This window comes from Erithacus rubecula, assembly GCF_903797595.1.
Source record: "Erithacus rubecula genome assembly, chromosome: 20".
Lineage (NCBI taxonomy): Eukaryota > Metazoa > Chordata > Aves > Passeriformes > Muscicapidae > Erithacus > Erithacus rubecula.
In genome coordinates, this window is record NC_136672.1 from 11,768,180 (window position 1) to 11,784,535 (window position 16,356).

At 41.7% G+C, this 16,356-nt stretch overlaps 2 protein-coding genes across 3 annotated transcripts in view; one reads left to right on the forward strand and one right to left on the reverse strand.

Moving 5' to 3' along the window:
• Positions 1-16,356, reverse strand: part of LOC306810597 (casein kinase I) — a 67,452-nt gene that overhangs the window by 25,066 nt on the left and 26,030 nt on the right. The window lies entirely within an intron of this gene.
• SLC16A3 (solute carrier family 16 member 3) lies at positions 1,921-13,678 on the forward strand. The gene is made up of 5 exons (XM_079323343.1): positions 1,921-2,043; positions 8,523-8,767; positions 9,267-9,410; positions 9,785-10,552; positions 11,805-13,678. Exons 2-5 carry the CDS (start codon positions 8,545-8,547, stop codon positions 12,089-12,091), a joined length of 1,422 nt encoding a protein of 473 aa, XP_079179469.1. The 5' UTR covers positions 1,921-2,043; positions 8,523-8,544; the 3' UTR covers positions 12,092-13,678.

Consider the following 16,356-nt stretch of genomic DNA (forward strand, 5'->3'; position numbering starts at 1 on the left):
AAAGGTTTATTTTCACCAGTAACAACTAATGAAAATTGGATTCAGAACTAATAATTCGACTTTTGAAATAAAGCAAGTTCTATTTAACAAATTATAATCTCAAATTACAATTGCAGAATACTGCAATTACTAAAGGGATTTAGTTGATTTATTTATATTAAACACTTTTGGTTTAAAATACAATGGTGAAAAAGGGCTTCAAACGATTTTCTACATCTGAACACATGAAATTATAGTGCAAGTCCCAGCATAATTTATACTGTGCGGTGGGCCCCTCAGAGCACTCATCAGAATCAACACATAAGAGCCGAATGTCTAAGTGCACACAGTGTTCTGGCTGCTGACATTCTTTACATCTCTATATTAGCCATTGCCTAACCTATTAACCACATTATCTTTTGCAACCCTTCCTCATCCCTGCACCCCCCTTTTCAAATTAGCTGTCATCTTCTCCAATGCACCTTCAATTAGCCCCTAGTCACATAGTTAAATGAATGTTAGTTCTCCAAATGACTAATTGATGACTTCCAGTGATTCAATAGTGCCCCAAACAGATAAGTTTGGTATCACATGATTTCAGCAAGTAGGTTTTAAAATATTGGAAGCTGCTAATCTGTGCAAAATCACAGTTCTCAAAAGACAACATTGGATCCCACCTATTCTCTTCTAGTTAGAACCCTACCTCTGTGTATCTCCACATAGGTTATAGGAATCATAGAATCATTTCAATCGCAAAATATTTTTTTTCCAAGATCATTAAGTCCAGCTGTTAACCTTCAGGGATGGTGACTCCATCACTTCCCTGGACATGCCATCCCAATGCTTGGAAACCTGCTTGAAGAAGAGATGTTTCCTAATATCCAATCTAAAGCTCCCCTGGAACAACTTGAGGCTATTTCCTTTTGTTCTATCACTTGCTACCTCTGAAAATAGACAGATGACCACTTTGGTACAATCTCCTTTCAGAGAGTTGAAGAGAGTCATGGGCCCCCTGAGCCTCCTTTTCTCCAGTCTGAGTCTCTCCAGCTCCCTCAGCTACTGTCCATCAGACTTGAGGTCTAGACCCTTTCCTAGCTCTGCTGCCCTTCTCTGGACGTTTCAGCCTCTCAATATCTGTCTTGTCGTGAGGGGCCGAAAACCGAATTAAGGATTTAAGGTGTGGTGTCACTACCCTACATACTGTATTACATGCTAGAAGCACACAAAAGAATGGAGCACCTACTCCTGAATTTCCTAACACCCGGGTCCCATAGGAATGCTACTTTCTGTAGTGCACTTGAGAATGCCACCACAACTTTCATAGATTCTAAATGGCAATATCAGCACATACTCAGTTTTGTAATCCAACATTTGTATGAATCGCAGTTGAGTCACAAGAGATAAGTGCAGAAAGCTCATTCCTGATGTAAAAGGAGGAGTATGTTATGAAATCATATTTACAGGGAGTTGTCCTTTGGTAAAGGATGAGGAGGGAAGCCTGAGGGTTGTCTACGGAATGCACAATATCACACTCAAAATTACTAAGAAGAAAACAAATGAAGGAAGGAAGCTCATTAGAGTAATTCTCATAGCAGGAGACAACGAAGAAACTATGATCGCTCCCAGGAAAACAGAAACGGCAGTACAGAACAAACGTCAAACGCAGAAATCCATTCATAAGTTGGAGTCCACTGCTCAGGTCCTGCTCCTCCGGACAGCCAGGGCAGCACCCACGCCGGCTGGATCCAGCCCTGCGTTGCACTCCACGCAAGCAGCGCAAAGCTTGTGCTGGAGCCTTGTGAGGCCCCGGGGCCGCGCTCCGAGCCAGCGCCGCCCGCGGCCGGGGCCTCTGCGCGGAAGAAGCGGAGCGGAGGGAGGGTCCCAGGCGGCAGGAGGCGATAGGACCCAGGGCGCGCCCCGCGCAGCAGGGCGGGGCGAGCAGCGCGGACCCGCCGGCGGGACCAGACGACCTGGGGCGGGTCTGCGTGGGCACACGGGGACAGCGGGGCTGCGCTCCGGCGCGAGCGCGGGCATCCTCACGCTGAGGCGCGGGACGTGACTCAGGTACTGAGGCGGAGCCGTCGTGCGTGATGTTGCGGGGTTGGGGGGTCCAGAGCCCGGTGAGCCGAACCCAGAGCGCCGGGCTGAACGAGGGCGCTTCTCTGCGTGGGGCTCTCCGGGCCAGCAGATGCGCCCGAGCGCCGCCCAAGCTTTGGGCAAAGCGCGGTGTAGGAATCGCGGCTTCATCCCTTGCCCAGAGTCTGCTCTGGGCGCCGATGGGGACGTGGGCACAGACGCCGACTGTCCTCGTACCCCTTGGCACCACCCCACGAGGGTCGGGGGGCTCCGTCCCGCCCGCTGCGTTTCTCCTCGCTCACGGGACCACGCGGGCGCACCTCTTCGTAGGGAAACCCGCGTTGCTGAATGGCTCGCCAAAGTCCTCGGAGCCACCGACCTGAAAGCGCTGTCCGGGCGCTGAGCGGTGCTGGCCGCTGAGCCCCGCTCTGCCCTCTACGAGGGAGCGCTGGCTCCGGCTTCCCCGCTGGCGTCCGGGTCACGCCTGGGCGCGTAGTGCCGCCCGCCCGAGGGCACGTACTGTGCCTTGCCGGTGGCTCGTGGGACGCCCGCCAGCTCGAGCTTTGTTTCCGCCATTCGTGGCCTCACATCCATTATTGGGGGACGAGGGTCTCTGCGAAAGCCTCGCCTCCGCGATCTCTTCGTTATTGCTCACCTCCTGTTTCAGTGTCGAGCCATGGGAGGTGAATTTCGGAGTTCTTTGTCATAGTGGTGACCGTTCAGGTCCGTCAGAGCGAGCGACGAGCAGTCTGAGGGACTGTTCCCTCATAAGGACATCGTCGCAGCCCAGAGCGTGAACTCCGTTCCTGGGCTCAGCAATCACACTAAGAACGGTGGGGCGCCCGGGCGCGGGATTGCGCGGCACGTCTCTGGTCTGGGTGAGAATCGGCCGCCGCTCTGAGCCAGGCACTCGGCGGAGCCGTCTCGGCTGCGCCGGCTACGTGCCCGCCCCGGAGCGCCGCGCGAGCGCTCGTGGCCGTGGCGACACCGCCACCGTTGCATTCCCAACCCCTCTGTCCCCCACACCCCCTCCCACGCAGCGGCCGCCGCAGCCCCTCTCCATCTCTTGGGAAAGAACCTTTTTGTGATGCTGCTCGCAATCCGCCTGGAGGGGTCTGCGGCTTGCCCTCTAAGCAATTCTGTGGAGAGAAGAAAAAGCGCACAAAGGTGGAGTTGAATTTCAGTAATTCAGCTTCCTCACAGGCGCAGACCGTTAGCAGTAGTGGAAATGCACTCCTCTTGTCAAACCGTTCAATTCAAATAATGTACGGTTTTGCAGTGTTTATTTCAGAGGAAGTCGTGTGGCAGCCGTTTTAAAATGCAAATCAGAATCTATTAGTTCAGTACCCTCTTGTGGTTCAGTCAGAAGTATAACTCAAGGTATATTATAGAAATAAAAACGTGGCGTTTTAAATTGTGTCTGAAGTAGCGATTTGCCTGTCTTTTTGTATGACACCCTATTATGTAGCTGCACAGTCCAGAGATTTTGTAAAATGACACCTCTGAGCCAGATGATCTTTTCTCACTGTATTCAGCTACACGTGCTCACCTAGCTTGAGATACAGTGCATGTGCATGCAAGCACTTTATACATTAGAAAAGTTTCAGGGTATTTTGCAAAAATAAATGCAGATGCCCAGCTGGTGACAGGACTAGACCCTTAACTGGTATTCATCTAGCTCTGTAACTTTTTTGTTTTATACTAAGCAATATAAGGACACTTCTCCACTATAAGCAATTGTTAAGCATTTATGTTTTTCTAATAACATTGCAAAGCCATCACAGCTGCAGGACTGAAATTAATTTTCATGATACGTGAAAATGAATTGTAAGTTGTTCCTTGGTGAAGTTGGGATTCTGCAACTTATATTTTTGAAAGCATATGGAAAACAGTCAGATAACTGCAATACAACTGAAGGCATGTTTGTCACCTTTCTGTGAACACAGAAAAGCGCATGTACTCTCTGGTGTTAAGGTGCTGCTGTGATGCTGACATAAAGAACTTAAGGTAATGGATGTGGTAAAAAAACCCACAGACTTTTAGCAAAATAAATCCACTTCTCCAGAAACTGGGCATTTGATATGGATACAATGACTCTGGAGGTTGACAATACTATTGTAATAGGACTAGTATATTTGTTTTCCTAAATAATGTGAAGAGCAGGGCTCTAACATTTTCATGATATAAAATAAAACAAGCAAATAAATAGTCACAACTTTCCCTATAAAAGACTTTACCCAGGTAATAGAATTTAGACTGGTTAGTGTTATCTGGTACACATAAAATTGCAATGTGAATTTACTGTCAGTGCAGTCTGCTAATTACTTGTGATGAATGTTACTCACTGTGCAGCAGCAATGAACAGTTTAGATGTTTTGAGGCTAAATGGGACCTGGAGAATGATTGATAGTCAAGATTTGGTATGGAACATCACTTGCAGCTACAGACTGCACAGAATTATCCTAGTAGTTCTGAGAAGGAGATGAGAGAATGGAGAAAACCGGCAAACCCTTAAGAAAGGCAGCAGATCTGGGAAATTGTCTCAGTTGAAATGGAGGAGGCCAAAATGGGACAGTGGCATTCACTGTGGGCCTTGCAGTAAGGACAGGAGGTAAGGATAGGCATTGGTAAATATGGTAATGATTTTGTAGGCAACAGAAGTTTGCAGCAGCCTTTGGAATGAACATATATTTCAACTGGCTAATATTTAAGCAGATAAGCCACAGGAAATGCACTAGTGGGTTATACCAGTAGCCCGTCTAATTGGCTTCTATGAAGTACCTGAGTTGTAATAAAATCTGATTTAAAGATATATGCATTTGTACTTTAGAAAAGAAGGAAAGAGTTCAAGTTATGCTGAATTAGACAGATGTCAGTGATGTCAATACAAAGGGTAGTTGTTCTATATAATATGGTCTGGAGTATATTAAAATAAAAATATTTTTTCAGGAATCATTTACTGAAAAAATTCAGTAGAGTTGGTTAGTCTTAGGAATCCTCATGTAAAACCAAGAATAACACGCATATTTTGTTTAGTCTGCTTAGATTTTAATATCCTTGGAGAAATACTGGAGCTTATAACTTCCATTAACACAGTATTGAACAGCCTATGCTTTTCAATGTATTTATACCCCAAACACCCTATGAAGAGAGAATAATTATTTTCTTTGTTTCACAGATAAGAAAACTGAAGAAGGATCTCTACATTACTCAGCTTATACCATCTTCCTTATTTTGTAGTTACACATTTCTCAACTGGGTGGGGCTCCAGACTGAAGTCTAGGTTGAACTGTGTTCCCTACTTGCAAGCTTATGTTCTATTTTTGATAACCATATTTTATTTGTATCATAGAAATTTAAGGTCGTGTAGATTTCAGCCATAGTTAGAAGAAATAAATTATTCTTGAGAATTCTTGAAATTAATTCTTGAGAACGGGAAGTCCTCAAGCTATATAGGTCAGTGTACATGCTAATAAATGTCCTTCCTACTGATACTGCTGACCATGAAGTACAGCTATGTTGCCAATAATATTGGCTAAAAACAAATAATAGATTCTTGCCATTTCTAGCTGCTCCTTTTTATAATACAAATGTTCACCTTCTATATACATCATCCCAGAAATCACACCGTCGCACCACCCACAATGCTAACTAGTATTTCCTCCTAACTGAGTCTATGTTAGTTTCCATGACAACAAGAAGATAATCTCAGGAAATGAAACCTCAGATGCTACCTTTGTTTTACACATTACTAAAGCAAGAACCCATTCACGACAGAAGGAATCTGGAATAAATATTGACAATACTATCATGTCTTTTATGGAGATAAGAAACTGAGGCAGCTAAATGTAATCCTTTGCCTCTAAATAGAGCTGAGCTAGCAAAAGCAGAAAGCAAAGCAAGCTGTTGAAATAGTTAGGCAATAGTGTCCCATCTTAGCAGGCTTTGATGGTATCCCAGCACTGCAGCAAAATCTTAAGAGATTTTTATTTTTTTCTGCACAGGTTGACCTGTGCAGGTCGACCACAAGCCTGCCTTTTCTAAAGGTGGTACCCCTTGTTTCTATATTTTGCACAGAAAGCTCCGCACTACTTCCTTATTATTTCTTAAGGAGGTGGATACAGGCTTAGCCTAGTAAGGCACACCATGACAGGATGAAGTGCATTCTTGCTGTGTTTATGGAGACAGGGTTCATTTAGTTCTGGTTAATGATCTTTTTATTTTAATGTGTTAACGTGAACAATTAGTGGACAAAAGCAAATGGATAACACTGATTGTAGAATCAGAGGGTGGTTTGGGTTGGAAGAAATCTTGACCTTAATCTTGTTCCAATCCACTGCCATGGCAGGAACACATTTCATTTGGCCAGGTTGCTCCAAGCCCTGTCCAACATGGCCTGGAACTCTTCCAGGGATGGGATAGCCACAGCTTCTCTAGGCAACCTTTCCCAGGGCCTCATCACCCTTACACTAAAGAATTTTTTCCTAATACCTAATCTAAACCTACTGTCAGTTTGAAGCCATTCCCCCTAGTTCTGTCACTACATTCCCTTGTAACAAGCCCCTCTCCAGCATTCTTGTAGCCACTTCAGGCCCTGGAAAGGTGCAATAAAGTTTCCCCGGAGCATCCCCTTCTGCAGGCTGAAAAATCCAAATTCTCGGAGCCCTTCCCTTTAAGAAAGCTGTTTTTGAGGCATATGTCTGCAAATGTTAACCACTCTTGAAAGGATGGTATTTGAAGATAGGGCTTGCCGGTTTATGGTGATTTTTAGCCAAATGTGGTAGTAGACATGATATAAAGAAGAGTAAATCGATATTACTGTGTGTTTCCCTGCAGGCTTATTTTTATGAAATGCTGGAAAGTAGGCCAGGTTCCCTCTGGTAGTCTAGCTCTTTCATCACAACAAAACATAAAACCGTTTTAAAGGCTGTTCCTCATGGCAAAGATGCTAATTTCCATAAGGCAGCTGCAACAGAACGCATCTCTTACAGGCTGGTTTGTTTTGCTGGGCATGGAAGCGCTCAGGAACGGCCAGGAAGGAGGATGTTTCCCTCTCCCGTGAAAGCACCGGGTTCCGGCAACCCCGGTTGCGAGCGCTGGGCGAGGGCGCGGCCCCGGCTCCGCCCGCGCGCGCGCAGCTCGCGGGCAGCGCCCGCCCCCGCCCCAGTCACGTCCCGCACGTCTCAGTGCGGCGGCCGGGCCGGCGCGGGGTCGCGCGGGGCCGCGGCGGGCCGGGGGAGCCGGGATCGCTGCGCCGGCTGCCGAGCTGACTTCTGGCCCCGCGAAAAGCTTGGACGGTTCTCTTCTGGAAGGAAGAAGTGCGCTGCCAAGTAGTTCTTAACTGTGGTTTTTCTCAAAGCCACTCTCCGCTTCATATTGTGTCGATGTTGTTTGCTACCGGGGTTCAGCGCTGTAGGTCTGCAGAAGCTGCTTTTACAGCAGTAAAGGAGACTGTCCCAGCCTGTGCCCAGAGGTAAATGCCTTAAGGCACTGAATGTCCCCATCCAGCACTGTATAAGCAGCCCGGAGAGATTGCTAGCTGCTATTTTTCAACAAAGCATGCTCATGTATTACTACTAACGTCGTGTTGTTATTAGATGGGTAATGGAAACGAACAAAAACTGCCCAACTCTTCCCCCAACATTTTAAACCTCCACTCCAAATGAAATATTCTGACAACTTGGAAGTAGTATGTGACAATGCTTCCTACCCCTTGAAGTGCTTAATTTTTACATCTTATTCCTATTCTTTATACATTTGAGCCGAGATTTATTAAATATCACTTTTTCTTATTGATTAGGTAATAACAACAATAGAAAGTATTTGCTTCAGGCACGCAGTTGTACTGAGCATTGCTTCAGTTATTAACTCCCAGCATGCACAAAAATGGCTCAAGGAGATTTTCATTGCACTTTAGCTTACGAACTTACTTGATGTGTGAAAAATGATAGCTCATCATCATCTCAAAGGGATCTTTCTATCTTTTCAAGATAACAGTGTATCAGGGCTGTACTGCTGTCCTCAGTGGGGAATAAAAAAAATCTCGGTGATCAGCCCACCATTCCACAGAACACTTGTGATGCAGCAGATCTCCTAAGTGAACAGGCGAGGAGCTTCATGTAACAAGGTTTTCCATTAAAAATCCTGCAGACTTTAATGCAGGAATTATTACATACTTGTGAACAAGTCAGACACACCCCTGAAGTGCTGTTACGGCTTCAGTTTTCTTATGAAACAGTGATTTGGGTGAAATGCAGCTGTGACTCTGAGAGCTGTGAGGAGCCATTAATTTAAAACTTAGCTGTGTGCATCTCATTTTAATGTATTTTTTGCAAGCTTTGTAAGAACTAAATTCAAGCAAGGAATAGTTACAATTGCACTGCATCCTCAAGACTTTTAAGTAGTTCCATGCCTTAGTTTTAATGGTAGTGCAATTTTATAGACACTAATTGCTTTTTGTTTCTTAGGGAACACAAAAGCTTCTTCACCATGGGAGCAGTAGTGGCTGATGATGGTCCATCAGGTGTTAAAGCCCCTGATGGAGGCTGGGGCTGGGCTGTCCTTTTTGGCTGTTTTATCATCACAGGATTCTCCTATGCCTTTCCCAAGGCAGTCAGTGTCTTCTTTAAAGAACTTATCCGGGAATTTGGCATTGGATATAGCGACACTGCATGGATTTCTTCCATTCTGTTGGCCATGCTTTATGGAACAGGTGAGTGGTTATCTGGTTTTGAAACAGTATTATGTCATACAATTAAGTTTGTAAATCTTATACCCATTTACAATGTGTATCATGACTGCATATCGTTACCTGGGTGCAAATAAGGCATTCCAATGAGAAATTACTATTAATCACATAAATCAAAAGATTTCTTAAACCCATCCAGCTTGGATTTCAAATTATGTCTCTGTAACTCAGTAGTTGCTAAAGATGATGAAAAAGAGAAATCACAAGGCACTCACTCAGAAGACAAAAAAATTGAAGTATTTGACTACAAAGGAAAGGATATTTTTCCTGATTGGCTTGGTTGTATGGACAAAGTTCAAAATGAGTCAGAATTATTGAGGGTGGAATGACCTTAGACCTTTTAGATCATTGATTCCAACCTTGAATGCTACACTTTGAAGTCCACCAAAGAAATATAAAGTGTCATGAAATCAGTTGTAAAGTTGGTTTATCTTAGCAACTGTAACTTGCTTTTCTTGCCAAGGTCCACTTTGCAGTGTATGTGTCAATCGCTTTGGCTGTCGCCCTGTCATGCTGGTGGGTGGCCTTTTTGCCTCCATGGGGATGGTGATAGCTTCCTTCTGCACGAGCATCGTCCAGATCTACCTAACTGCAGGTGTGATTACCGGTAAGTACTGTGCATTGCTGCAAATGAGTTAAGTCTTAGCTTTAGGCTGAAGTTTTGTATAAGTGAAAAATACCTGAAACATCAGGATCACCCAACTGGGCTTTCAAAAGATGGCAGATAAGTGTGGAATTAAAAGGTCTTTTATTTTTGTTATGAATGCTTGATAGCATGAAGTGTAATCATGAAGTAATCAAGATCATGAGTAATCATGTAATCAAGAATACTATATGGGGAGAGTACTTTGTGTTATCTTAGGATTCTTTTGTCCATTTGGAATAAAACTTTTCTCTTAAGAGTCATAAAAACTGTAATTAGAATATCTTTAACAGTGATATTGTAGACCCATATTCATTTTTATGTACCCTTTACTACAGGTTTGGGTTTGGCACTAAACTTTCAGCCTTCACTCATCATGTTAAACCGCTACTTTGACAAACGCCGGCCCTTAGCCAACGGGCTCTCTGCTGCTGGGAGTCCGGTGTTTCTTTGTGCTCTCTCACCCTTGGGGCAGATACTACAACATGAGTATGGCTGGAGAGGAGGATTCCTTATCCTGGGTGGGATGCTGCTCAACTGCTGTGTATGCGGAGCACTAATGAGACCTTTGGAGCCACCCAAAAAGGCTGAAGCCACCAAAGAGCCAGCTGAGAAGAAAGTGAAGAAAAAACTTCTGGATTTCAGTGTGTTTAAAGACGGTGGTTTTGTAATCTATACTCTAGCAGCATCTATCATGGTGCTTGGCCTCTTTGTTCCCCCAGTGTTTGTTGTGAGTTATGCCAAGGATTTAGGGTATCAAGACACCAAAGCAGCTTTTCTTCTGACTATTCTGGGATTCATTGATATCTTTGCTCGCCCAATCTGTGGAATGGTAGCTGGTCTTAAATGGGTTAGACCACGCTGTGTCTACCTCTTCAGTTTTGCTATGATTTTTAATGGCTTTACCGATCTCATGGGTTCTATGTCTGCTGATTATGGTGGTCTGGTGGTCTTTTGCATTTTCTTTGGCATTTCTTATGGAATGGTAGGTGCTCTTCAGTTTGAAGTTCTCATGGCTATTGTCGGTACGCAGAAGTTTTCCAGTGCTATCGGTTTAGTGCTCCTGGCAGAAGCTATGGCTGTTCTGATTGGTCCACCATCAGCTGGTAAGTATGCCATTTAGTTCAGAATTTAAAAATGCATGCAATTGCATCCATTTACACAAAATATAAGGGAACTAAGAAAGAGATGTGAGTCACTTGAGAAATGCAGATTGTGCTAATGTTGCACATTTCAAACACTTTCTGCAGTTACACTCTGAGATGGTCCGAGAAGGGATGGAATGAACCTTTTCCTTCTTGGATCTATTTCAGAGTTGGCTAAATTGCCACCTGGAGATGCTATTTCTCCTCTGAAAGCCTGCACTGAACTTCTTATTGGTAGATAGCTGACTGGGATTCAGAATATGAAACCAGTCAATTTTCTTTGGGAAATACTAGGATACCTTCTCTATATCCATGGTAGATTTGGAGGAGGAAAGAATACACCTGAAAGAAGTAAAAAAGTCTTGCAAGGAGGACTCTAAAACTGGATTGGTTTAAGGAAAGTAGAGTGCTTCTATTGCATATCTCACAACCCAAGAAAAAGGGGACATGACAAAATAGTAAAATTCATTAATTTGAAGTCAAAATACAAATTAATTACTAATAAAAGAACATACACTTTACAGACCCTGAACTGAAACACATTTTCCCTCCCACAACCCACCAGGTCACTGCCATAGCATGTTTACTCTTTATACGAGACACTAAAAACATAAAGTACTTTTATTTTGACAGAACCATCTTCATGGGAGAACCAATACTGTGTATTACTTGCTCTGATCTTCAGGTGTGGAGAGGCACTTCCTTCATATCCTCTTGCCTGTTCTTTCACACCCAATGAGTCCTGTGAAAATTTACCTTTACTACTGTCAGAATCCATTACATTTTAAGCAGACAGTGCAGTGCCCAGGTAGAAAGGTAAATGAGATTGGGAGCAAGAAGGTAATGATGATCAGATCATGATAGAGATGATACAGATCCCATCCATGGATGCACACATTTTTTTTCTGAAATAGAAAGCACGTGTTTGATCTCTTGCTTATGAAGGTGAGGCTGGTTTTATTTCAGATGAACTGCATGCCTCCATGTGGGCAGTGGAGTATGTGCTTTGGGATGTCATGTAATGTCAGTGACTGTTAAACTGAACAGAAAAATTGAGAAATATTTTGTTATAAACTTATTTAAATCCTATTTCAAAAAACTTGGTTAGGTAGTCATGGTGATCTAGAGAGGAGAGTCAAAATAATTTTAAAAGCAGAAAAATATTCACTGCAAGATAACTTTTATTAATTATCTGGAATGTTGTCTTTTTCAGGAAAACTCCTGGATGCAACAGGGAGGTACATGTTTGTTTTCATTATTGCTGGAATTGAAGTTACCACCTCAGCCCTTGTATTGGCCTTGGGAAATTTCTTCTGCATTAAGAAAAAATCAGAAGAACCACATACAAAAGAAGAAGCAGCAGAAAGAGAGGAATTAAACAAATCTGAAAACAAAACTCCTGAAGATGCCAAGGTGGACTCTATTGAAGTGGAGCAGTTTCTGAAAGATGAACCCGAAAAAAATGGTGAAGTTGTAACTAATCCAGAAACATGTGTGTGAGCATGACAAGGAACTGAAAAGTGTTCAGAAAATAAAGATTTTCAACACTATTTATTTTAGAAACAGAAGTAGTATAGGTCTGGGCCATCTGCTTTAGTAACTGGGGCCAGTCAGCTCACCAGGTCTCTTTGGAAGCTGATTAGCTAGACAACATCTTAATGGAAAATTAGCTCTATCGGTCAAAGGCGGAACACTGTGGTTATACATTTTATGTAAACTAAAAAGCTTTTATGAACACAAGTAGGCTCTTGCTATGCATCAGCAGAAACTGCTCACTTGGAAGATACGGGAAAAGCATATTTAAGAAAAGTGGAATTATATATATGTTTTCAGACAGTATTGATGAAATTGCTATGTTGTGTGGCTAAACATAATTTTCCTATGTTCTCTGTGAAAGGAAGAGTCTGAGATGGAAAAAAATTTCAGGAACTTAAGGGTCTCCATTAGGTTTTCAAATTTCTTACCTTTTAAGATTTTTTAGATTAATTGGCTCAGTCCTCATTTAATTTTTGTCTGTAACTTTGATTTATGTAAATGCATTTCTGCCTAAACCTGTAACCTTTGCAATTATCATCTGAAAATCCTGTTTTTGGAAAGGCACACTACAGGTAGTGTCCTCAGCAGATCACACAAGTGGCATTCAAAGGTAGTACTAAAAGAAAAAAAAAAGAGCAGAATGGATCCTGACAGACCGTAAGCAAACAAAACCCACAATTCCATACCCTGTTTTCAGTAAAATTTCCCTAGAACACTGAAAAATATTACAAGTAACATGGAGAAGATGATTATTAGGGTTTAGTAGAATATTCTGAAAAAGTGTCCATTTTGCATTTAAAAGAAATGGTCCAAGTTTCCAGATGACCTACAGAGTGGGTAGACTTAGGGAAGTGGCTGAACTACTTTGAAACATGTTAGTCGTCCATAAAATGCAATGTTAGCATCAGGAGAAGGTTTTAACATGTTTGGTTTTGAAGGTTTTTTCTACCCCATTTATACCACTTCCCTACCCTCTGGCTTAATCTACAGATGTTTAAAGTGCCATTCTTGCTGTTGGAGGACACGTGATAGAACACAATATATCATTTTTATGATGGCACTGAATAGAAAAGCAAGGCAAAAGAAAGGCATTCTATTTTTTTCCCACCCAAAACCACTAAAGAAATGTCAGTTTTTAAATATAAAAATCATGCTACTGCACCCCACCTCTCAAATCTGCTTATAAAAAGCTATCTAGGCTTTGCAACTGTTGTAACAATCTTCAAAACAGGCTAACTGCAACAGATTCCATTTTCTTAGTAGTAGCAAAGGAATATCAGCTTTCAGGTGCCAAAATTGTTCCACTTAATTACTGAAAACTAAAGACCCTAATCTTTTAAATCTCAGTATCCCCTTTAAATTTTTAACAGAAACAAAGTGCCAAAACCATGAGCCACTCTCTAATGAAACATCTCAGATACCAGCTTCCATTTGGAAGTTTTTTCAAAATGGTTTTGCATTGTTATAACAACCTTACACAGAAATCAGAAAGTTAGAATCATAACTTTTAAAAGAAATGGATGCTGCATTAAATAAACTGTTTTTATATCCCATGTAGTGCATTATTTTAAAGTCTTTTATTAATTTAGTGGCAGCAATTGTAGTGAATGACATTTCCTGGTTGTAACAGCTTGCCTACTGAACTTAGCTCCAGTTTACTAAAGAGCAAATTGATACTTCAAACAACACTGATAGGTCCAGAAGGCAAGAGAAAAACCGAATCCACAGAGTAATTTATTACATCCTTGGAGGCTGCTTCAGATGACATACAAAGGCTGATACAACTTTCAGATTGGAGCTCCCTGTTGTTTCTAAATGCAAAAACTAGAAACCTTGCCAAAGGTGAATTCAGATTCTCAGAGAGCCATTTTTGTCTTATTGTGTGCTTTGATCACTGGATTTCTTTGCTAGATAATGTTATACTGTTATCACAGAACTAAATGGTTATTCCTTTGACCTCAGGTTTTGGCACAATTTAAAGTTTCTGGACATTCTGCAAATTGTCTACACTGCTTTATATGTGACAGAGTGTCATTTGTGCTTATCATACTGACCTTCCAGACTATATGTCATTTTCCATACATAATACTTTTATGATTTAGCTGGAAATAGTAAATTTTATGTTGTAATTTTGTGTGATTTGAGACAGAAGAGGAAATTAGGAAAGCAAGGAGACATGTTTCAACAAGAAACCATAAATAATCTTGTAAGTAAAACTAGTGTTCACAGAAATGCCTCATTTCCCTATGTGAGTTGTTTTCTTCAACTCAAAGATCAATCACTCTGACTGGGACTGCCAATGCCCTTGTGCCATTTTCAGCACAGACCTACCAATGACTTGCAATATTTATGGCAGCAGGAGATGCTTACTGAATGAAAGTTGCCATATCAAAGGACTCCTTTACAGACTGTGAAGAAAAAAAGGGTTGTAATTTAATTTGCTAAGCAGTTTAAAAAGCAGTTTGAAAAGCTCCTCTCTCAGCGGAGAATCTTTTGTAATTTTAATTAATTACATGAACCATCAATACAAAGGTGAGGAACTCCTAATGCAGCTCTCTTAGCAACATCAAAGTGGCAGGTTGAGAATACTTTGGAGTTCGAGAGCCGGTTAAGGTCCTTGTTCCCATTCTGTCCCATGTAAGGGTAACACCCAAGTGTGCGCTCGCCCTCCAATCCCCTTTCTGTTCAGCTGCCTTTATCTTCTTGGAAAGGGATTTGTTATACTGATGGGAAGGAAACCTCCATGCCAGATCCCTGGGCTGGACCCCTGCTGGCCACTACACCAAGTGTGCTGGAGCACGAATCCAGCTGCTCCTGTGGCATGGCCGCAGAGGCCTTTGCAGGGATCTCCTGTTTTACAGGCCCCTCTCCTTCCTCCCCAGTGTGTTAAAAAACCAAAACCAACCAAAACTAAACCCCACAAGCAGCTAGTCCTTAGGTTCCCAGCACTATCCAGCTTGGCTCCTTTTTAATTTAACTCTGCTTATCGTAAATATTTAGATTGATGGATATCAAAACCATGTATTTTGTATATTTAAAAGCAAGGAATTGATTTAAAATTCCGCCAGGTATTTTGGTACTGTATTTCTTTAATCTCAATACTACTGAGATGCCCTTAAGAGCACTCTACGAGATGTGCTCATCCAAATATTTTGAGATGTATTTTGAGGTCAAAGCCTCAAAGCATTGCTAGAGACACATCGATTGCTAAGGGTCAGAACAGTTTCATGCAACATCTACCTAGATGAACCTTTGTTCAACCTTCACCTGATTAAAATTCTGTGATTTGAAAAAAGGGAAAAGAAAGGGAATGTAGGTAATCATGCAACTGAATTGCCAAGCATCCAAAGATTATAGTTTGCTCTTGCATCGTACACTATTAAAACAAATATAATATATTTAGATTTCATGAATATATCTAAGAAGTCTGGAAAGTCAAAAAATCGAAACAGTTTTCAAATATTGTTTCTCTGAAATGAATGCTGAATGGTCTTTTACCCTGCATGTTAGCAAAATTTTTAAAGCATTTTGGATCTTCATGCATTCTATAAATCGTATACTGTAGGATTTATGGTTAAAATACTATATGATTGATTATGTAATGGATCTTAGGAAAATAAGAGCCTGATGCAAGGAGATGAGATGTGTATAAATGCCAGTAATACACAGACTATATAAAAAAGTATACATGTGCTTGCACATACATATTTACATATGTATGCATATATATATATATATATATATATATATATATATATATATAAAACATGTAAAATACCCACAGGAGTAGATTAGAGGCAGTTTGCTCATTTTTTAGACAATAAGCAGAGTTAAAATTATTTACTTCCTCCTATACAAAGATCAGTTTGCTTTTTGGAAAATTCTAAATGAAATATTTTGTAGCCATTTGGAGCCTAGAAGACCTTAGCAGAACTAGAAGTCCTAAGGTAATGCAGCTGTTTCAAGGTAAGCCAGGTCCCTAAAGTTAAGACGTGAGATGGTATGAAGATATGGTGTAAAGGACTGGCAAGATCTTGTGCTAATATTGAATTCCATCCACACTAACATTAATTAAGCGAAGTAGAATCATTCTTTAAAAATAAATTAGAACATTCCCCTAATCAAGCAACCAAACTTCAAAATGAAAAAGCAAAATATTTATGCACCTTTGGTGCATACATCCCAAAGAAAATGTTTAATTTGGTAGACAATCAAACAGAAGAATTTCA

Bases quoted from the DNA above. Each gene is read 5' to 3' on its own strand.
- SLC16A3 (XM_079323343.1), top strand. From the start codon at position 8,545: ATGGGAGCAGTAGTGGCTGATGATGGTCCATCAGGTGTTAAAGCCCCT. The intron at 9,411-9,784 runs GTAAGTACTGTG...CCTTTACTACAG, and splicing joins AACTGCAGGTGTGATTACCG to GTTTGGGTTTGGCACTAAAC. The intron at 10,553-11,804 runs GTAAGTATGCCA...TGTCTTTTTCAG, and splicing joins GATTGGTCCACCATCAGCTG to GAAAACTCCTGGATGCAACA.